At 40.6% G+C, this 22,860-nt stretch overlaps 1 protein-coding gene across 2 annotated transcripts in view; it reads left to right on the top strand.

Moving 5' to 3' along the window:
* itga9 (integrin, alpha 9) overlaps window positions 1-22,860 on the top strand; it is a 340,968-nt gene that overhangs the window by 26,549 nt on the left and 291,559 nt on the right. For both annotated transcript variants that reach the window (XR_003718143.2, XM_028817449.2), the window contains exons 3-4: window positions 11,065-11,171; window positions 14,470-14,593. Coding sequence is in view for 1 of the 2 variants with exons in the window: in XM_028817449.2 (XP_028673282.1) it covers window positions 11,065-11,171; window positions 14,470-14,593 (231 nt within the window). In the remaining variant the exon portion in view is untranslated. The remainder of the gene's footprint in view (window positions 1-11,064; window positions 11,172-14,469; window positions 14,594-22,860) is intronic.

Here is a 22,860-nt window from a genome sequence, read left to right as displayed (position 1 = left end):
CTCTGCTGTGTGCAGCCTGATTTACTTTTTGTCTTGATTTCATGTCTGATCAGTCTGATAGAATGTTGTGTTATGAGGCGTTTGTTTTCAGGTATTATTGTGAGAAAAAAAAATACTGTAGATAGCCATGAGATGCAACCATGTGTTTAAATGTGGTGATTGACTGAAAGGGGTCAAAGCCTGAATAATCAGAGAGACCGAGCAAACAAGACAAGGGGGCAAACCATAGCATTGCAACTCAAGGACACAAAGGGAGTTCAAAAATCGAAATGATAGCTAGCACTTGGCCTACTTGCTTAGAAATCGACTACATTAAAGTCTTTGTTTGTTTGTCATCTGAAACACGGAAATGCCACCTTGTTTACACTGTCACTACCTGTGACATAAGGAGTACGGCGATCACAGTCAAGTGACTTGCCCTCCTGTGCTGCGTAAACAAAGAATGGGACAAAAGAAATCAAAATGAAATTTTGGCAGAATAGATTAAAACAGTTAGAAACCTCCATAAATGCATTCTCTGTGCTAAAAATGTAAAAGTACACAAAATAAATACTGTAAATACCAATGTGCCATTTCTACAAGGAACACAAGATGAGGAGAATTGAAAATCTTTAGTGCAATCACAAACACATTCTGAAGTCCCAGATACCAGGCCGCCCCTCTAAAACAGAACTCGGCTAATGGTGTTTAATGGCCTTTGGGAATGGGCATAACAGGAGGGTTGCATGTGGCGTAAATAAGATTCTGGGAATATCAGTCCACATTTTGGGAAACAAGTGGCTGTGCCATTAGTGATCTTGATGTAAGACTTGTTTTTTCCCACTTTATAATATAAGTCTCAGAATGGGGATGTGACCTTGAAGCAGGTCTTTGCGGGCTCACCAGTCCCAGCTCATCCACTCGCTTCCAATATAAGCAGCCACAGCTCATTGTCTTCACAAGAGGGCACTATTTAGCTCAATGTATAACTTCTAGTTCAAGAAGGGTCTCGCTGCAGACCTCTGTGATTTAGCAGCTCTGCTGAACAACCAATTAGATTGCAAGTTTATGTCATATAATTTACACAGTTAAAACTCTGACAAGGATCTGCTTGGGGCCTGTAGCATTATGTGACACTCCTACTACAAAACAAGCACCCACTGTACTAACTTGCAAGAGACAGACTCCATACATACAGAGTGGCCAGACTGGGATGTAAACCCAGGATTTTGGAGGTGTGAGTTAGGAGGGCTAACCATGATGTCATGCAGTAATTCAGCAAAATACTGGCTGGTCAAAGGAGTCATGAAATAAGTATTGTTGGGAAGGATCAATCAATGCAGTTTAACTGTATACAGTGCCTTCATGGACAGAACTTTTATCATAGGTCAGGTCAGGTCAGGTTGGGCACCATGCACTGGTACAGCGCATTGCCACACTCACCACACGACAAAACAGCTCAGGATCCTGATAGGCAACCCCTCATGCAGACATGCAGTTCAGTCCCTGCCTCTGGAAATGACACTCTATCTGCCGCAGCCAGGTGTTACGTGGGTGTCCCCTTGGCCTGGTTCAGCCAATCAGGACCCCAACAATGAGGATCTTACGAGTCAGATCACCCTCGGGGAATCTTGTCACTTGGCAATAGTGCCGTAACTGGCACTCCCTCACAATGCAGGTAATGTGCCTCATTCGGGACTCCATGAGCAACCACTCATTGGACACAAAGTCTAACCAACGGTACCCAAAGATTCTCCATAGAGACACAGTACAGAAGAAGTCCAGTCTACATCTCAGGGCACTGGATAGCATCCATGTCTCGCAACCATATAACAAAACAGGGAGCACCAGGACTCTAAAGACTTGGACCTTCATCCTTCTGCACAGATATCGGGAGCGCCACACACCCCTTTTCAGCGACCTCATGACCCCCCCTCCCCATGCTCTCCCAATCTGTCTACTGACTTTATAGTAAGACTCACCAGAGACATGAATGTCGTTGTTGAGGTAAGTAAACCTCTCGACAAGGTCGACACTTTCTCCGCAAACAGACACATTGCTGATGTCTGTGCCTAAGAGGTCGTTAAAGGCCTATTATTGTATGCTTTGTAAAATGCACAAGAATGCGGTGGGGAATCGTTACATTAAGAAAGGGTTCACATCATAACATGTAAGGATCGGGATCCATCCACCTAATGCCTGACGCTCCCTTGACTTCTCTGCACACAGCAGCTGTTTCTTGGCTCTTTTATTCAGCGACACCCTGGATAAAAGTCAAATCTCCCTGCTTGCCTCGCTATATAAGGCAGAAAGCCGAGCGATACGCTGCAGTGCAGCTCAGCACTGATGAATGGGCCGGCCGTGCCGTCATTCTTGGACGTCTGTGTGTTTTGGGTTGTTTCCCACGGCTGGAGCAGAGAATGAGCAGACCACGAGCGGCCGGCCGCTTTCCTCACACGCTTTGCCGAGGTCTTTATTAAATGGTGCCAGTGTGCTGAGGTGCCATGCTGCCCCTGGAGAGCACTTGGCCAGAAGGTTTTACTTCACTCCTGGGGCTTTTAGGCAACCCAGCTTTTGTACACTTAAGTATGCTTTAAATGTGTAAAGAGTCCAGGGCTTCTCCACAGTCTGGAAGGTGTCTGGTAGGTAGGACAATGACACAATACAAAAAGGACAGCCATTGCTGTATTTGTGCATGCAACTTGCATAGAATTTACTATTTCTGAGTGCTGAATGTGTAATCATGATGTACTTTGCTATCAATGGCCTGAAGAGAAAACAGGCTCTGCCAGGCCTGCTTGTCCGAGCGTTTTGTCATTTTCAGACTACTGTCGGGGAATAAAGGGTCAGAGAAATCAAACGGCGGTGTTTTGTAATTAATACAAATGCTGGCAGCTGCAAGTGGGAAAGACTTTTTTCCATGGGAGTCAATGACTTCCTGTCTAAGAGCTCCAGTTATAGTATCTTAATGCAATAAAAATAACTTCAGGAGCCCGGAGGACAGGAATCTGTCTGCTGTGATTTCCATTGTGGATTGTTTTCTTTTTTCAATGAAAAATATAAAGTTAACTATAGGAAAATGTTTATTTAAAAAACAAATATTAAAGACTTGAACAGTATATTACCACATCACAAGTCATTATGTCACATAATGGTTACATGGTCAGCCCCTGAAACATGTTCTCCCATCAGGATCTGCCCATGTTCATTCTTAGGAGACTCGCTGTTAGTCTGGATGGAGATTCTAGTTTGGTTCTAACTGAACAGAATTTCTAGAATGGAACACATCCTGATAACCGAGGCCAATGTGTCATGTTGGATCTATTAGTAAGACTTTAAACCACTATGCAGTAAGGACAGTCACCATCACTATCGTCACAGCACTCATACACCCCTTCATTTTCATATTCAGCTTTTTCTGCCGGCAACACGATGGCAGAGTAGTTAGTGCTGCTGCCTCATGGATTGTGTGACCGGTCTCTGTCTGTGTAGAATGTGAATGTTATGCGTATATGACGGTAAATCACAAAGCAAATGCAATTTTAAAATTACATGGTAACCACAACAAATACAAGCTGACGAAATACAACACATTCACAATGGCTTATGGGTAATTTGAAGTCACACAGTGCAGTGCTCTGCTGTTAGTCTAGCTGGTTGCGGGATTGCAACATTGTTAAACAAAGCGCCTCATTGAGATTTCTTTAGCCAGAGGGAATGAAATCTGCTGAAATTGCTCAGTGTGGAAGTGAAAATAGCATGACTCAACGAAAAGTTTATGAACTGATCGAAGGATTTAAAGCGGGAAAAGCAAGTGAAACCGATGAAGCTCAATCTAGTCGACCATCAACATCATTCACATAAGCCCACATCAACTTGGCTGATGCCTTCATCATAGAAGATCGACTTGGATATCAGCTATGGATTTGCACATGCCGTAGTGCATGATGACTTGGGGTACCATAAACTTTGAGCAGGATGTATACCAAAACAACTTACTGATCTACACAAGCAGCAGTACATTGAGGTTGCAACTCAAAACAGCCTTGCCGCTCCATGACAATGCACATTCTCATGCAGCGGTCACAGCAGTGGAGGCAATGCGACAGCTACAGTTTCGAAGTCTTCCACATCCCCAGTACAGCCTTGATGTAACCCTATGTGACTGTCAGATCTTTGGTTCATTTAAAGAGGCTGTTTGAGGTCTCAGTCTCATCTCTGATGATGAGGTTAAGGAAGTGGTGCAGACCTGGATTCATCTTCTTCTCCCAAGGAATGAAGGAGTTAGTGCAGTGATACAAGAAATGCATCAAACTGTTATGTTCATCTGCTCACAGTTACCAGTATTATAGGGTACGTTGCCTTTGCTTTTTGATTTTTTCTCGTATCTTCATGGGTTTTCCCTAACTCATCTTTGAAGATATGCCTGTAATAATAATAATTCTTTACATTTATATAGTATGTTTGTCACTACTCAAAGAACTTTTAGTGAGAGGGGAGCCACTTCAGCTAACACTAATATGTAGCATCCCGTGGATGTTGTGATGGAAGCCATTTTGGTGCCATTACGCTCATCATACATTAGATATGAGATGGTGAAGTGGTGAGAGAGAGATATAGCCAATTAGAGACAGGGGATGATTAGAAGGCCAGAATGACTAGGCCATGGAGGGAAATGTAGCCTTGGACATTGGGATACACACTACTCTTTATGAAGGATGCCTTGCGATCTTTTATGGCCACAAAGAGTCAGGACCTCAGTTTTACATCTTATCCGAAGGACGGTACCATTTTTATAGCACAGCGTCCCCATCACTGCACTGGGCCATTGGGATCCACATTCAGACTTCAGGGTAAGTGTCCCCTGCTGGACTCATTAACACCTCTTCCAGCAGCAGCCCAAGCTTTTCCTAGGTGGTCTCCCACTGGCTAGGCTGAAACATGCTTAACGTCAGGTGGATGACCATTTCTCTGAAGTGTATGTGGTATGGCTGCTGATATTAATTAGCCTGTTCATATTTGAGGGCCCTATGATGGACTGCCCACGGTTGATTGCTATTTTGTTCCCATTGCTGTCAGGTTAGGCTCCAGGTCACACACCCCTGAACTGAGATTAAGTGGGTTTGAAAATGTTATGAAATTTGTGCTGGTCAAGGCTTTGAGGAGTTCATTCTATCACAGAAATAATGGTCACAAGTCAAGGACCCCTTCTAATGGAGGTATTGGTCCAAAACAGGGCTTGCAAAGAATATAACATTAATGTACAGTATATTATATTCTTTAAAAGAATACTCTTTCCCATGTTGTTTGTTGTGATAGCTCAGAACAAAATGTATTCCTGTGTTTTTTATGGAAAACAGAATAAACAAAGGGCAATGAAGGAAAAAGGCAAACAATATCAGTACTCCCATGAACAAAAATCTCATACTCATCGCACCTTCTCTTTCTCAGTTTATCTAACAATCTTTTAGCCAAAATAGTATGTATTTGAGACATTGTAACACACAACTGGATTCCTGACATGTGGATTAGGCAGCATGAGTGTTCATGGATGTTTTGATTTTGCTTGCTGCTGTTCAGCGTTGGCCCTCATTGTATCATGATCTTTGTTATTGCCATTCTCCATAAAAAACAGAGATTAAAAGACTTTCTTGGTCATCACTACAAGCAATATGAGGTAGGTTAGGTAGACTTTATATAAAAAAATGACCATTTTCAGGTGGAATATTCCTTTAAATGATTATAAAAATAATTAAAATCATTAGTATATTAGTTTGTATTAGATACTTTATGAGTCGTTCATAAATGACGTCACACTGTTTTGTCACAAAATTGATCCCCCCCAAACACATTTCGTCACAAATCTCCTAACTCCCTTTCACGAATGATGTCACAAACTTTGGACCACCCCCTTACAAGTTACAAATAAGTAAACCTACTTAACACTTTCAAACCAACAATGCAAAAATCTTATCAGACCTTGTTTTGCTAACGCAAGTTTCTATTTGGTTTACTGTTGCATAATCAAATAACTGAATTCACTGAACTGTTTTATTCTAGTACAAGTTTATTTGTCCTGCCACGGTGATGAGAAGTGGTCTGCCATTGTGCAAGCAGGGACACTGCTGACATTTGCATAATTTCTGGCAACAGGGAGTCTACGGAGGTCCAGGTCATCTTCATTTTGCCACTCTACAACTTCTCCATTTTCGATTTGTGTGATTCCCACCACCAACTCACGTTGTTGATGGGAAGCCAGTCTTGCTGGTCTGATGATTTGATGTTTGTGGACTGCTGTGTGGCTTCACAACATCACCAGGGAGCCAGAATATTGATGTCCCTCAGTGTTGACTGGATTACCATATAGAACAGAATGCAATGTTGTAGCTGAACGATGAAGGACGTTGTTCACCTCCAACTCAAAGCTGCAGACAGAGATGGAAACTTGTGTGTGGTTACAACTATTGCTCATTCAGGCACATTACAAAAGTGGCACATTGACCGGTGACTAAGTTCAGGTGTTGGCTTACCTTCTGTGCAGGATAGCTGAGCTGTCCTTTCTGCATAAATCCGAGAGTATGGACTTTATCCATATTCATTATCAGTTACCATATAGTTCTGAGACATCACCATATGCCCACCACCCCTCCACCTTCATCACGTAGAGTCACAGAAGTCATGACATCATTTATGGTAGGCCCCTTGAATGATTATAAAAAAAGTACATTTATTATTACAGTACTGTCATATTAGTGTAAATGACACCCTTTAAATCATTACGGCTCTCGTTATTCATTTGTGTTATGGCAGCACAGTACAGTGATCAGAGTTCTTGTAGATGCTGTAGCTTTGTACATTTCCATGACGGTGTTATCTACTGTAGATGTTCTGATATCCACTCCCATTCTGAAAATGTCCCTGTTGGGTTGCCCCTCTCCGAGTGAGTGGGTGTTGTGAGGAGTCTCGGACATTCACAAACTGCCATGTGATTAGTGATCCCTGGATAGGCATTCGTGCACAGATTTTTCCAGCATTTGTCTCTTTATTCATGTCGTAGTGAAGGTGTTCTGCAACTCATCCCTGTTTTTGCATGTGCCTCAAGAAATGAGGTGAATGTACTGACACCCCGTCAACTCCTTTGTTCTTTTGTGTGTAAAATGTCTATGGGTTCATGTTTTCTTTTCAGTTTAATAGATATAATTTACGGACACAATGGCCGTACCACTGTATTGCTTACATGAGTGTATCTTTAAATTATGTTACTAAAAAATTAGCTGACTATACTTCCTTAGAAGGTTGGCGTCCTTCAACATCTGCAATAAGATGCTGCAGATGTTCTATCAGACTGTTGTGGCGAGCGCCCTCTTCTACGCGGTGGTGTGCTGGGGAGGCAGCATAAAGAAGAAGGACGCCTCACGCCTGGACAAACTGGTGAGGAAGGCAGGCTCTATTGTAGGCATGGAGCTGGACAGTTTGACATCTGTGGCAGAGTGACGGGCGCTGAGCAGGCTCCTATCAATTATGGAGAATCCACTGCATCCACTAAATAATGTCATCTCCAGACAGAAGAGCAGCTTCAGCGACAGACTGCTGTCACTGTCCTGCTCCACTGACAGACTGAGGAGATCGTTCCTCCCCTATACTATGTGACTCTTCAATTCCACCCGGGGGGGGGGTAAATGTTAACATTATTAAAAGTTATTGTCTGTCTGCATATCTGCATTGTTATCACCCTTTAATTTAATATTGTTTTTTATTAGTATGCTGCTGCTGGAGTATGTGAATTTCCCCTTGGGATTAATAAAGTATCTATCTATCTATCTATCTATCTATCTATCTATCTATCTATCTATCTATCTATCTATCTATCTATCTATCTATCTATCTATCTATCTATCTATCTATCTATCTATCTATCTATCTATCTATCTATCTATCTATCTATCTATCTATCTATCTATCTATCTATCTATAGCATGTGCTTTGTTCTCTTAAAATTAAACTAAAAAAAAAAACTGTTTGCTGGAGTCCCAGCCCTTTCCTCATAAGATGACACTCTTTGGTGTGTCCCATAAACTGGGTGGGCATGCTTTTTGTTAGCTACAATTTCCATTTAGCTATAATCAGCATGGGTGGCTCTTTGGTAAAGAAAGCACCATTTTTTATTTTAAATGTCAGACTGCAACCTCATCATGAGATACACTCAAGTGAAAAATTAAGTACACTCCATGGAAACTGTAGTCTTTTTTAACATATTTGAACAGGCAAATGGTAGATCTTCATTCAAACAGTGTCTGCAGGTAAAGGCAGTAAGTACATTTGAATAAAAACAAATATTTGAATTTTGACTTTTCAATCATGTATTCAAAAATAATATCAACAGATGTAATGGTCTGCTGGGGAGAAATGAAGTCCACCCTTCACCTCAAAAGCATGGTAATGCCCACTTTAGTAGAAACGACTTCTTGTAAGCAGTTTGCCTAACTGCTCACCATATCTTCTTAGTGATATTCTTGAACACTCCTTCATACAAAGCTGTTTGTGGATTTATGATGCAACAGAAGTCCATAGCAGCGCAAGTTTTCTTAAAAACCGTGTGGCTTGGCATGGGCTGGTGGGTGCATGGCCATGGGGTGTTCAGTGGGGGAAGCGAGCTGATTGCCTGTTACATGCAAACGTGACAGCTCAGCTGTTCCCCATTTAAATCCTGCGAGTGGTTAGGTGGAGCTCCTGATCCCATGAGATGGAAAAGGAGCTTGTGCAGAGAGCCAAGAGAGATCAACGAGAACGAAAAAGGAAAGAATATGGAGGTAGGAAAGAAACACCTGTAAGCAGAGGAAGGATTCATATGGAGCTGGTCCTGTTGTGAGCTGGAGGCAGGCTGTTGGGTTTTATCCCAAAAGGAAGAAGCATATAGCACTTGAGGGATGAGGTCGCTTCTGCTAAGTGACCTTTGAGCAGGAGGGCCCCACCAATGGAGCAAGCTCATGGGTCCCTGCAGACGTCAAGGCATGGCGGAAAGGGACATAAGTTGGGCTTGGGGCACCCCAGAGGTCACCAGATGAGGTGTTTGAGATGCAAGGTCATGAGAAGAATGACTGCACCAGCCAAGTTGAGGAGACCTTAAAACAGTTAGCTGAGGAGATACTAAATTAGAAAGGAAGTATGGTGGCTAGTACTTGGATTTTACAGAGACTCATCATGTTTTAACCTCATTTTTATGGATTATTTATTGATATTTTACTATTACTGTTAACCTTCACCCTAACACCTGTTTTTTTGGATTATTTATAGTAATATTTATATATTTATATAATGTAGTGAGAAGTCAAGCAAAATGACACCTTTTATTGGCTAACTAAAAACATTACAATATGCAAGCGTTCGAGGCAACTCAGGCCCCTTCTTCAGGCAAGATGTAAGATGTATATTTATATAATATAATTATTTATATATTCACAGTATATTACGAAGATACTTCAATTTTTGAACATTGTGTTTTGTTTATATAAAAGCACTCTTGCACTTTGCACCTACACCTAACTGTATGTGTCCTCTTTGCATGGCTCATCCTGATTATTGATGGTTTTGGGTTTAAAGATGGCATGGCATCTGGAGCCAGCCTGGACCATCACAGGATTTTCTTGCACATACTGCCCATTTCATATCTTCTCACAACATTTCAAAGGCATTCGAGTCAGTCCATAATCCTCCATTTTGTCTTTTGGAACCATTCATTGGTGGATTTGCTATTGTTCCTTGGATCATTATTATGTTGAAAGGTTCATTTCTGGTTCAGCTTCAGCTTTTGGAAAGATTGCCACAAAAACTTGTCAAAATCACTTTGATATGATGCAGATTTATAGTTGACTCGATGACTGCAAGCTGGCCTGGTCCTGATGCATAAAGCAACCCCAAACCATAACATTTCCACCACCACACTTGATATGAGGTTCTTCTCCTGAAATGCTGTCTTCAGTTTGTGCCAAACATGTCTACTATTACTGTATCCAAACAACTCTCTTTGATTCATCTGTCCAGAGCACACTGGTCCAGAAGGCCTGGTCTTTGCCTAAATGTTCAATAGCAAATTATTGTCTTCCTTTAATGTTTTAGGACAGCAACAATGTTTTCTCTGCACACATTACATGCAGGTCAAATTTTTGTGTGATCTCTTTCTGACTATAGATGCATGCACTTTCATACCATCTTTTCCAAGAGTTATCTGAAACTCCGCAATGAAATTTTGGGGGTCTTGTGGATGTCTTTTAGTGACCAATGGTCAGCTCTTGGGCTGAATTTACAGGGGCTTTCAGTCCCGGACAAATTTGCTTAGAGTGAGATGATTGATTTCAAATTAATTAAAATCCAGACTCATATGATCCACAACCTTCTTTCTGATGGCCTTACAGATCTCTTTTGATCTTGGCGTGATGACACCACACACGTAAATAGCAAGGAGAACACCAGACCCTCAATATGTGTGGTTTAAATAAGGCATGGCCCATCTGCATACTCCCTAAGGAAATTCAAATCATTGGCACTTAATCTGGAACACCTGATTCTAATTTTATGGATTTAAATTGGTCATGAAAGTAGGAGTGCATCTTTACATGACAAATCAGCATTTTTATTAATTTACATTATGAGATTAAATATGTCAGTTTTATGTGTTATTTGTTCAAGTACTTCTCCTTTATTTCTAGCCACTGTTTTCATGGAGATCTAAAGTTTGCCTGTTCAAGTACGTTGAAAAGTCAGCAATTTCCATGGGGTGTACTTACTTTTTCATATGAGTGTAAATGTGCTGCACAACACTTTTAACCTGATTATTTGATTTTATGATAACTAGCTAAATTTCAACTATCAAAAAGCTTTAAACTATCAATGTAGTGCCTTTCATGATGATGGATATATAAAGTCCTTTTGAACTTTTAGTTCACCTTCCAACCCAGGCACTAAAGGAGTGTGGACATGGGTGACATGTTAAACAAATCCTATGGTCAGCTTGTGAGTAACTTCCCAGCATGCCCTTATCCTCTAATATGCACGGCGGCACTGCTGCTGCCTTTCTTTTCTTTGCAGGTAATGACAGGACACCAACATGTGGAAAGACGTGCCGGGGAAACAGGGATGATGAGTGGATGGGAGTGAGCTTGGCTCGGCAGAACAAGGCTAATGGCGGAGTGCTGGTAAGGAAGGCAGACAAATAAAGATGTGCCATCTTTGTTGGATTTTGATGTCTTGCCACTGAAGGACCTTCCTGGGAGTTAAGGTCAAAGGACATGTGTACTGTGCACTACTGCCCCCTTCCTCACATCTCATTACAGCCTTGGCACCTGGGTTCTCACTGACTTGATGCCCCTCTTTGGCAGTTATGGTTTCTTGTCTGACACAAGTTGATAAGGATTCTTTTTCAGTTTAGAAGCTGAATTATTTGGCTTAGTAACTGTAATTTGGTTATCAATGCAATGCAGCATAAAATATCTGGAGATCTTCAGTCATGTCAGTGGTGAGGTGCTGGTGGTGTTTTATGTTAACAGAATAAGAAGAAGGCCTGTCTGTGGCATAGAACCTGCATTAGAATGAAGTGGACTGGTCTTCCTAGGTGGAAACAAATATGAGGTGATCCACCTTCCTGAACTTCATTTCAGTATAACAGTGTGGTGTAGAAGACCTCTAGCTCTTCTTTGACTGTAAGAGGTGGACACATCTGAGCACATGTGTGAGGCCTAGAGAGTCTCCCTTTACTGTTTCCCCTGATCGGCCTGCTGTCATGGGCATGTTATCATGGGACTTGAGGTGACATATAGCTAACTGGTCTACCTGTTGGACATTCTTTTCTTTATTTTTGACAAGTTATAGTTGACCTTCCTCCCTTTCTGTGTGCTGGACATTTCCATGTACTGGACTGGAAGCAGCAGACATTTAATTGTTCTAAGGTGGAACAGGTGCTTTGGGTTTTGTGTCTCTCTTTGCTGCTGTCAGCAAAATGTTACTACAATGTGGTGGAGGAAGAACGTTGGACTGAGTATAATGGATAAATCTTTCTTCTGGACATTTAGTCTTCGTCACTGCATATAAGGCAGAATACCAGTTGTTTTGTTTTCTTTTGATGGATGATTCCTACCTGCTGCTTTGAGCTATTTCTCATGTGGTAAGTTACACTGAGGAGTGTGTGATGACTCCTCAGGGCAGTGTATCACACAAGACCATGAAGACCATCCTTTATGGTCACCTTAATGGGTTAGTTGTGATGGACCTATAGACTAAAGAAAATAAGTGTGGTCAGGTGAAATGGACTAATTCCCTTTGAGCAGGACCACCTGAATGGTTTGGAGGTGATGCTGTGAATCTCACCCATGTACAATGCATTCAGAACATATTTAGAACCCTTCACTTTTTTCTCATTTTGTTATGTTCCAACTTATACTAAAATCATTTAAATTCTTTTTTTTCTCACATTAAGCAACACTCAATACCCCAGAAAGACAAACCAAAACAGAATTTTCGAATTTTTTGCAAATTTATTAAAAATCAAAATGAACCATCACGTTGCTACAGGTGTTTAGACCCTCTTACTCAGTACTTAGTCAAGCCCCTTTGGCAGTAATTACAGCCTGCAGTCTACTTGGGTATGACGGGACAAACTTCACGCCCCTGGATTTGGGGTTTTTCTCACATTCTTGACAGCGGATCATCTCAAGCTCTGTCATGTTGAATGGAGACCAACTATAGACAGACCCAGTCTGAGGTCCAGAGTGCTCTGGAGCAGGTTTTCATTTAGGATATCTCTGTACTTCTCTCCACTTGTCTTCCATTGACAAAGTGGCTAGTCTCTGAGTCCCTGCCACTGTAAAACAACCCCACAGCATAATTATGCCACCACCATGCTTTACCGTTGACATGATATTGTGCAGGTCATGAGCGGTGTCTGTTTTCTTCTAGACGTGATGTTTAGAATTGAGATCAAACAGTTTAATCTTCATGTTTTTCACAGTCTGGAAGTCCTTTAGGTTCCATTTTGCAAACTCTAAGCTGGCTTTGTTTTACTGAGGAGAGACTTCTGTCTTGCCACACTGCCATAAAGGCCAGCTCAGAGGAGTGTTACAGTAATGGTTGTCTCCACAAAGGATTCTCTTGTTTTTGGTCATCTCTCTTTTCAAGGCACTTCCATCCTGATTTTTCAGTTTGACCAAGTGGCCAGCTGTATGATGAGTGGTGGATGTTCCAAACGTCTTCTTCTATACATACCACTGTGTTATTGAGAAGCTTCAATGCTGCAGAATTTTTTTGTAGCCTCCCCAGATCTGCACCTCGACACAATCCTGTCTTTAAGCTCTGCAGGCAATTCCTTTGACATCTTGACTTGGTTTTTGCTCTGATACACATTACCAAGTCTGGAACCTTCGTATAGACAAGCATATGACTTTCCTAATCATGTGCAATCAATTGAACTGACCACAGATGGACTATAAACAAGGTGTAGAAACATCACAATGATGATCGATAGAATGGGATGTGCCTGAGCTAAATTTGAAGAGTCATTTTAGCAGAAATAACGAAGCAAAATGTGAATAAAAGTGAAATGACCTGAATATTTTCTGAAGGTACGGTATGATATTTAAATTCTTGACTCTCCTGAGGTGAAATATGGTGAAACTGCTTGTCTCCATTTGCAAGGAACTGATCCGGACAGGTCACATACTGCATCCCCCAAGTGAAAGCAGACCACGTGCTACTCTGTGGTTTGGGCAGAACTCCCTCTCTGCTTTGTCTCGTGTTTCCTTCATTCAGGCTCTGCCAAAGTAACAAACCGGCGTTGTGGCGGCTGCCTCTCAGACAGCATAGGGTTCGGGTTTCCTACTGACCTTCCTTTTGCTGATGTGTAAAGTACTCCAGTGGAGTCCGGCCACTCAAGCAGGGCACTGCTTTCATCTTCAAACCCCAACCCTCCTGGCTGCTCCTTCTCCGGCGATGACAGATTCATTCCTTGCAGTCCACTCCTCGGCCATTAATTATCTTTTTTTTTATTTTGCTCTTAGAAACCATCACAGTTTGATTTACTGTGCTAATTAAAGAGGCCAGTCGGGTGGCATTGAAGTGCAACAGGTTGTACTTATCAGCAGGAGCTTTGAAGTCACCTCCCACACTTTTACTACTTTGTCAAATGCAATTTGTAAAAGAACAGCATAATAGTATACATTTTAAGGGTGGGCATGGGCTACAGGGGGTGTCCTACAGGTTAATGTGTAAGGATCCCACAGGTAAGACAGTGAGCTGTGTCTTCTGTTGTCTCTTTTCTGTGATTGCTCCATAATTTTCCTTTCTCAATCAAATTAGTCTCTTTGTAGTGCCTTTTATGGAGGGCATTATGACAACGCAATTGTCCCTTCCACACTGGATCAAGGAAACAGTGCCTCCTGTTCTGTTTGGCACTGATTGATAGGCACTGCTTGCCCATGACGTATCTCCTCCTGTGTGTTGCAGGCCTGTGCTCACCGGTGGAAGAATGTTTACTACGAATCGGACCACATCCTGCCCCACGGCTTCTGTGCCATCATCCCCAGCAACCTGCAAGCCAAGAGCAAGAGCCTCATTCCCTGCTATGAAGGTAAAAGCAAATATGTTCAGGATGGCAGTAAGCCTGTTGAGAGTTTCAATATCGGAAAGCCAACTGTAGGATGGCACTCGCATGTACAACACACGCAGGCAAACACATACATGGTGAATACCTCAACAGGCAGTACACACGTGCATACATTTGTAAAGATAAGTGCACTTCACCACACAAGCACCAACATGCACAGAGCCCATACATCCCTGTACAAGTGAAGAATGAGTGTTCACAGCTGAAATGTGCCTCTAACCTTTTTATATTTTAAATATGTGAGCAAAAGCACATACCATTAGACAGATGTGTGCACAATGGTAAACCTGAACACATGCACAGACAAGAAAACAGATATACGCTAACACAAGTATGATAAATATTAGTCCACAATCAAGCAAACAGAAACACAAATGCATAAAAATAAACAAAACACAACATTAATATACTGATGGAAATGTACTCCTGTACTGTAAATACTCTAGGGAGGAGTATACACAGTCACAGCATAGACACAAATACACACGGCAATAGACACACACACACACTATTAGACAAAACGCACAAGTACAGGCCAATACATATACGCAATGACAAAGATAAAGAGTTGGGGCACCACTTGGTGAACACCATTTAATCGAAAGTGACGAAAAAGCCAAAAAATATACAAGAACTTTAAGAAGAGGTTTCAGCCAGTGTGTGAGTGGCATGGCATGTTATTCAGACGTGAGTCTTGATGTGACTGATGACTTCCGGTGAGGCTGTGGACCAGAAGGGTGGAGTTTGTAGCAGAAGTAGAAGTGACTTCATTGGCCATCCAGCCCCTGCCTGGTCTTCATTTCTGAGGGTAAAGCAGAGAAAGGTATAAACAACAACACCATCCTGTGACCTGGGGTGGAATTAAAATTAACATAGCAGCCCTGAAGATTCCCCTTATTCACACATGTTTGACAAGAAATTTGAATGCAGACAGGTAATCAAGCATGCAGACCATTTCATACACTTGTATGAACACAGGAGCATTCAAATTTGGACCAAACACAAGTGAATACATGTATGTGAACTTACGTAGAAGCATGTAGAGTATATGCATGCATGCTTACTATATGTAGAATACATATAGACCCACTGGCACATCTCTGCTGCTGATCATTTTAACAAATTGGCAATATAAGTGACGGCCATGTGCTCACTCAAATTTGCAAAGATGCAGTTTCCAAGAAGGAGACATCTTTTAGCATAAAACATTATACACTGCTTTTCCTCATCAAAGGTAGCATATACAATTATGACTGGTTGATTAGCACCTTTACAGAGTAAAGATTTACCAGAGTACAGATAATTACAGACAAGGCCCAGAGTATAAACAGTTTGCTTCCAGATCATCCCAGCATTCAGTTTTGGGTTGTTGTCACTAAAACTAGTTGCTTCCAGTTGTCTCCATGTTTAAGTCAGCAGACCAAACAGTGTGGGTCTCCAATGGGAAGGCCGCTGGATCGAGTTTCATTGTCCTTTCTGCAGAATTCTTGTAATCAGGCAAGCTGCACTCATAGCTGACAGTCCATTAATTTAATTCTTGCTACTTGAGAAGTGCCATAAAAATAAGAACCATTTACTATTGAACAGTGTGTAAGGTGACCACCTTGTTGACTGTTTAGGTTGAATGAACCAGAAACAATGAAAGTTTTATAGAGAGTAACTTCAGATTAGGTAGTCTCTTGTTCTCTTTATATGTTTTAAATTATTAACAGGTTGCATACAGTCCTCATGCAGCATGTAGCTTTCTTACATTATGTTGTTAAATGTTTATACTGAGGGTTATTGGACATTTTAAAATGCCAACACTCATTGAATGGCCAACTCAAAGGCTTCCAGAATTATGGGACTTGGCGTCAAGGTGGGCTGTAAATAAATAGCTTTCAGCTCTCTAAGTCACCCTCTTGATTGTTGTGTTTCTGTCTGATAGATAGATAGATAGATAGATAGATAGATAGATAGATAGATAGATAGATAGATAGATAGATAGATAGAACTTTATTTATTCCCAGGGGAACTTTGGGTTTTTACAGAAGATCAATATATCAATAAAGAAATAAACATTATTATGTTTTAACAAACAGTCCCCTCTCAAATACACACCAGAATGACTAAAAGGAAAGGAAACTTCTAACTTGACACAGCAGTCACAGTCATGAATATTATAAAGGTGCATTGCTGTTCATATAAAGGAGCCCCCGCAGTGTTTCTTGACACACTTCTGCTGAATAATTCCTTTTCTGAAAGTCCTCAGTGTCAGTGTGTTAGATAGATTATGTGCAGTATCGTTCACAATGGCACTTAGTTTTGTCTTCATTCTCTCCTCCACTTCTCCCTCCAGTAGGTCGAGAAGTGTGTCCCATAACTGAGTCTGCCTTTTTAATCTGCTGGTGATTAGGTGGGCCTCTGTTAAAGTGATGTTACCAGCCCAGCATACCACAGTGCATACTGACAGGACATAGAAGATCTTTGGTGTCAGTAACCAGTTTTTTGGTTTTGCTGATGTGAAGCTGAAGACAATTCTGTTTGCCCAAAGAAACAAACTTCTTCACCCGACTCCTCTGTCTCATCTTCTCATCAATATACCCCATAAGTGCAGAATAGTCTGAGAATTTCTGCAAGTGACATGACCTAATGGTTTATTTATATAACATTAGGCCATTAGGTCATTTATAGTCAGAGGTGTACAGAGTGAATGGAAAAGGAAACAGGACCTTGTGGTGCTCCAGTGTTGCTCACATCTGCATCAGAAACATAGTCCTATAGCCAGCTATACTTCCTTAGAAGGCTGGCGTCCTTTAACATCTGCAATAAGATGCTGCAGATGTTCTATCAGACGGTTGTGTGCTGGGGAGGCAGCATAAAGAAGAGGGACACCTCACGCCTGGACAAACAGGTGAGGAAGGCAGGCTGTATTGTAGGCACACAGCTGGACAGTTTGCCATCTGTGGCAGAGCGATGGGTGCTGAGCAGGCTCCTGTCAATCATGGAGAATCCACTGCATCCACTAAACAGTATCATCTCCAGACAGAGGAGCAGCTTCAGCAACAGACTGCTGTCACTTTCCTGCTCCAATAACAGGCTGAGAAGATCATTCCTCCCCCACACTATGTGACTCTTCAATTCCACCTGGGGGGGTAAACGTTAACATTATTCAAAGTTATTGTCTGTCTGTATACCTACATTTTTATCACTCTTTAATTTAATATTTTCTTTATCAACATGCTGCTGCTGGACTATGTGAATTTCCCCTTGGGATTAATAAAGTATCTATCTATCTATCTATCTATCTATCTATCTATCTATCTATCTATCTATCTATCTATCTATCTATCTATCTATCTATCTATCTATCTATCTATCTATCTATCTATCTATCTATCTATCTATCTATCTATCTATCTATCTATCTACAACAACAACAACAACATTTATTTATATAGCACATTTTCATACAAAAAGTAGCTCAAAGTGCTTTACATAATGAAGAAAAGAAGAATAAAAGACAAATAAGAAATTAAAATAAGACAACATTAGTTAACATAGAAAGGAGTAAGGTCCGATGGCCAGGGTGGACAGAAAAAACAAAAAAAAACTCCAGAAGGCTGGAGAAAAAAATAAAATCTGTAGGGGTTCCAGGCCACGAGACCGCCCAGTCCCCTTTGGGCATTCTACCTAACATAAATGAAATAGTCCTCTTTGTATTTAGGGTTCTCACGGAGTCACTTGATGCTGATGGTTATACAGACTTCTGGCTTTTAATCCATCCATCATTGTTGGAACATCATGGTGCTTTGGGTAGATGGTGGTGGCACAAGCCACCACCAATAGGACACCGGAAAAGAAAACAGAAGAGAGAGTAGGGGTGAGTACAAATTTTGAATGAATAGTTATTATAATGAATTGGATATACAGAGTGTCAGGATTAAATTACAGTGAAGTTATGAGAAGGCCATGTTAAAGTAATGTGTTTTCAGTAGTTTTTTAAAGTGCTCCACTGTATTAGCCTGGCGAATTCCTACTGGCAGGCTATTCCAGATTTTAGGTGCATAACAGCAGAAGGCCGCCTCACCACTTCTTTTAAGTTTTGCTCTTGGAATTCTAAGGAGACACTCAGTTGAGGATCTGAGGTTGCGATTTGGAATATAAGGTGTCAGACATTCCGATATATAAGACGGGGCGAGATTATTTAAAGCTTTATAAACCATAAGCAGAATTTTAAAGTCAATTCTGAATGACACAGGTAACCAGTGTAGTGACATCAAAACTGGAGAAATGTGTTCGGATTTTCTTTTCCTGGTAAGGATTCTAGCAGCTGCATTCTGCACTAACTGCAAACGATTGATGTCTTTTTTGGGTAGTCCTGAGAGGAGTGCATTACAGTAATCTAGCCGACTAAAGACAAACGCATGAACTAATTTCTCTGCATCTTTCGATGATATAAGAGGTCTAACTTTTGCTATGTTCCTTAGGTGAAAAAATGCTGTCCTAGTGATTTTATTAATATGCGATTTAAAATTCAGATTACAATCAACGGTTACCCCTAAGCTTTTTACCTCCGATTTGACTTTTAATCCTAATGCATCCAGTTTATTTCTAATAGCCTCATTGTATCCATTATTGCCAATCACTAAGATTTCGGTTTTTTCTTTATTTAATTTGAGAAAGTTACTATTCATCCATTCTGAGATACAGGTTAGACATTGTGTTAGCGAATCAAGAGATTTGGGGTCATCAGGTGCTATTGATAAATACAGCTGTGTGTCATCAGCATAGCTGTGGTAGCTCACGTTATGTCCCGAGATAATCTGACCTAATGGAAGCATGTAGATTGAGAAGAGCAGCGGACCCAGGATAGAGCCTTGTGGAACACCATATAGAATATCATGTGTCTTTGAGTTATAATTACCACAACTAACAAAGAATTTTCTCCCTGCCAGGTAGGATTCAAACCAGTTTAAGACACTGCCAGAGAGGCCCACCCATTGACTAAGGCGATTCTTAAGAATATTATGATCAATAGTGTCAAATGCGGCACTCAAATCTAAGAGGATGAGAACAGATAAATGGCCTCTGTCTGCATTTACCCGCAAGTCATTTACTACTTTAACGAGTGCAGTTTCTGTGCTGTGATTTGTTCTAAAACCTGACTGAAATTTATCAAGAATAGCATGTTTATTGAGGTGCTCATTTAACTGCATAATGACTGCCTTCTCTAGAATTTTACTTAAGAAAGGCAGGTTAGAGATGGGTCTATAATTTTCAAGAGAAGAGGGGTCGAGATTATTTTTCTTAAGTAGGGGTTTAACTACCGCAGTCTTAAGACAGTCTGGGAAGACCCCCGTATCTAATGACGAATTTACTATGTCAAGAACATTATCAATAAGCACACCCGATACTTCTTTGAAAAAATTTGTTGGTATTGGGTCAAGGGCACAGGTGGATGGTTTCATTTGAGAAATTATTTTATGTAAATCAGGTAAATCTATCCTAGTGAAAGACTCTAATTTATTTATTATGGAGTACTGGGGTTTCGGGGGATCCTTAGTGTTGGGGAGATATACTATGTTATTTCTAATATCATTAATTTTTTGATTGAAAAATACAGCGATAGCCTCACAGGTTTTACTGGAAGTACTTAGAAGGCATTCCTTTGAGTTACCTGGGTTTAACAGATGATCAATTGTCGAAAATAACACTCTGGGATTACTAGCATTGTTATTTATAATCTTAGAGAAATAGCAGCGCCTCTCAAGACGGACTGTGTTATTGTATTCTGTTATTTTAACTTTTAATATCTCATAGTCAATAGTTAGTTTAGTCTTCCTCCATTTACGCTCAGCTCTACGGCATGTTCTCTTTAAATCAGACACTCTTTGGGTCTTCCAAGGTATAACAATGCTAGAAGATTTTTTAACTGTCTTTTCAGGTGCAACTATGTCAACAGCAGCCCTCACTTTAGTATTAAATCTTTCCACCTTACTATTTACATTCTCCTCGCTATTATAGTTGGCACTATAAACGGACTGATTGGTTAGAATGTTTGTAAGTTTTAAAGTTGCTGATGAGTCAAAGAAGCGTTTTTTTAACAATATGCTTCTCATGAGTGTTTTCTATCATTATTTCTATATTAAAAAGTAGAAGAAAATGGTCTGAAAGACCCGTATCAATGACCTGCTTTATATCAACTTTTAGTCCTTTAGTAATTACTAAGTCTAACGTATGACCTGCTTTATGTGTAGGCTGATTAACGAGCTATCTAGTCCTTGAGTCACACAAACTGTGGTCTGCCCAACAGATAGTCCATCATCCAAGACACCACAGGCTCATCCACCTGCATATCTCTGAGTGTACTCCTTAACAGAGATGTCTGGATGGTATTGAAGGCACTGGAGAAGTCAAAAAACATAATCCTCACAGTGCTGCCAGCTTAGTTGAGATGGGAAGAACCCTAGTGGAGCAGATAGATAATTGTATGACAATAAATATTTATGGATCCATACTCACACATGTTGCCTGAATATGAATATGACAGGATTGAATATGAATATGGCTGCATGCACATCGCGTAGAAATATGTTTAGGGTTCCATTTCTTTAATGAATCACCCAAATGGACATACCTTAATAAAGTATCTATCTATCTATCTATCTATCTATCTATCTATCTATCTATCTATCTATCTATCTATCTATCTATCTATCTATCTATCTATCTATCTATCTATCTATCTTATCCCAAATACTAGATAGATAGATAGATAGATAGATAGATACAGCGTCAATACAAAGATCTCAAGTGAGCATTTTACTGCACAGTCTGGTTACTTGCACAGAATCATTTTCTGACTGAAATATATAAGGATAACACCTGTATGGAAATGCAGTTTCAATCAGATGTTTTGCTGTTTATTGTTACAGTAATATGATGTAGTGGTCCAGTGGTTTACCTTGCTTCTTTACAAGTCTAGACACTAGAGTTCAATGTCTGAATGAAGTTCACATGTTCTTTCTTAGTTTTCACACTATCCAAACATTTAGACTGATGTGTAAGTTCAAATTTGTCTCTTGTGAATCATTGTGTGTGTGTGTCAGTGTGCCTTGCATTAGACTTGGATTTCAGCCATTTCTCATGGAATATTAAATATATGACTACTGTTTTACATAGATGAATATAAACCTAGCTTAGCTGTTATTAGAGTCGGTTCTTTTACTTCACCAGTCTGTCTGTCAATCTTTATTTTCCTAAAGTACCACTGAGCACAGCAAAGCATTTAAAATGTATCAGCAAAACGCTGGGCATTCAGTTCTGATTTAATTGATCCATGGCTCTTGTTGTAAATGCACCAAGAACACAAAGGTAAAGATTTGGGATCCAAACTGATATCCCCGTTTAATGAGGATAGCAATACTTGGTACTTTTGGTTTAGACTCTGTTATTCAAAAAAGTCACTTCTAAAGGGCAAGCCTTGTCTCCTTCAGTTGTGGGTTCATCAATGAAAGACCCATCCTTTTCTTATATAGCTGATAGGATGAAAGGAGCGGAATGTCCGATGCTGAGGAGGAAGTGATGACAAAAGTCCTCCTTGGGCCTCTTCCTGTGTTCTAAGGGTAAACAAGGTTGTTAAACATGGCATCAGCCTGCTGTGTTTCCCCAATTCCCACCTTGGTAGAGCCCTGAACACGCTCACCTTGACACAAGTGCCTGGCACTGTATAGCTGTATTTACTTTGCAGTGAGCACTATCATACGGTGCCTTATAAAGATAATGAGTGTGCAACAAAGAGGAACACAGTGTAACAATGTAGGCTACAAGATCACTCTGACTGATAGATGAGATTTTAGAATGGATGCTTCGCAGAAAGTTACAGCGAGGATGTTTCACAGACCCAAATCAGCTTTCATCAGGAAAAAGACATTGGAATGGCAAGTATTATGGTGTCCACTGTACCTGCCACAGTTTTACACAGGATAGATGACAGGGCAGAGACTCTGTAGTTCTCGTGTCTGTGTAGGCTTTCTTCCCACTGCTATGGTGCACAGTGGTGCTGACAGTGTTTCACCATGAAGAATTTAGCTGTGTTGTCAGTTACCTTCTAGGAGGTTTCATTAGTTCATTTGTATTTTTCATATTTTGTTCACATATAAGTACTACCATTTTGAGTTCACGTAGTCATGATGCAATCATCATGATTTTGTATTTAAGTTATAGTTGTGTTAAAGATGCAACAGTAA

The sequence above is a fragment of the Erpetoichthys calabaricus genome, chromosome 13, assembly GCF_900747795.2.
Source record: "Erpetoichthys calabaricus chromosome 13, fErpCal1.3, whole genome shotgun sequence".
In the NCBI taxonomy this organism is placed as follows: Eukaryota; Metazoa; Chordata; class Cladistia; order Polypteriformes; family Polypteridae; genus Erpetoichthys; species Erpetoichthys calabaricus.
Note: the sequence above shows the minus strand (reverse complement) of the source record. Positions and strands in the feature narration are given on the sequence as shown.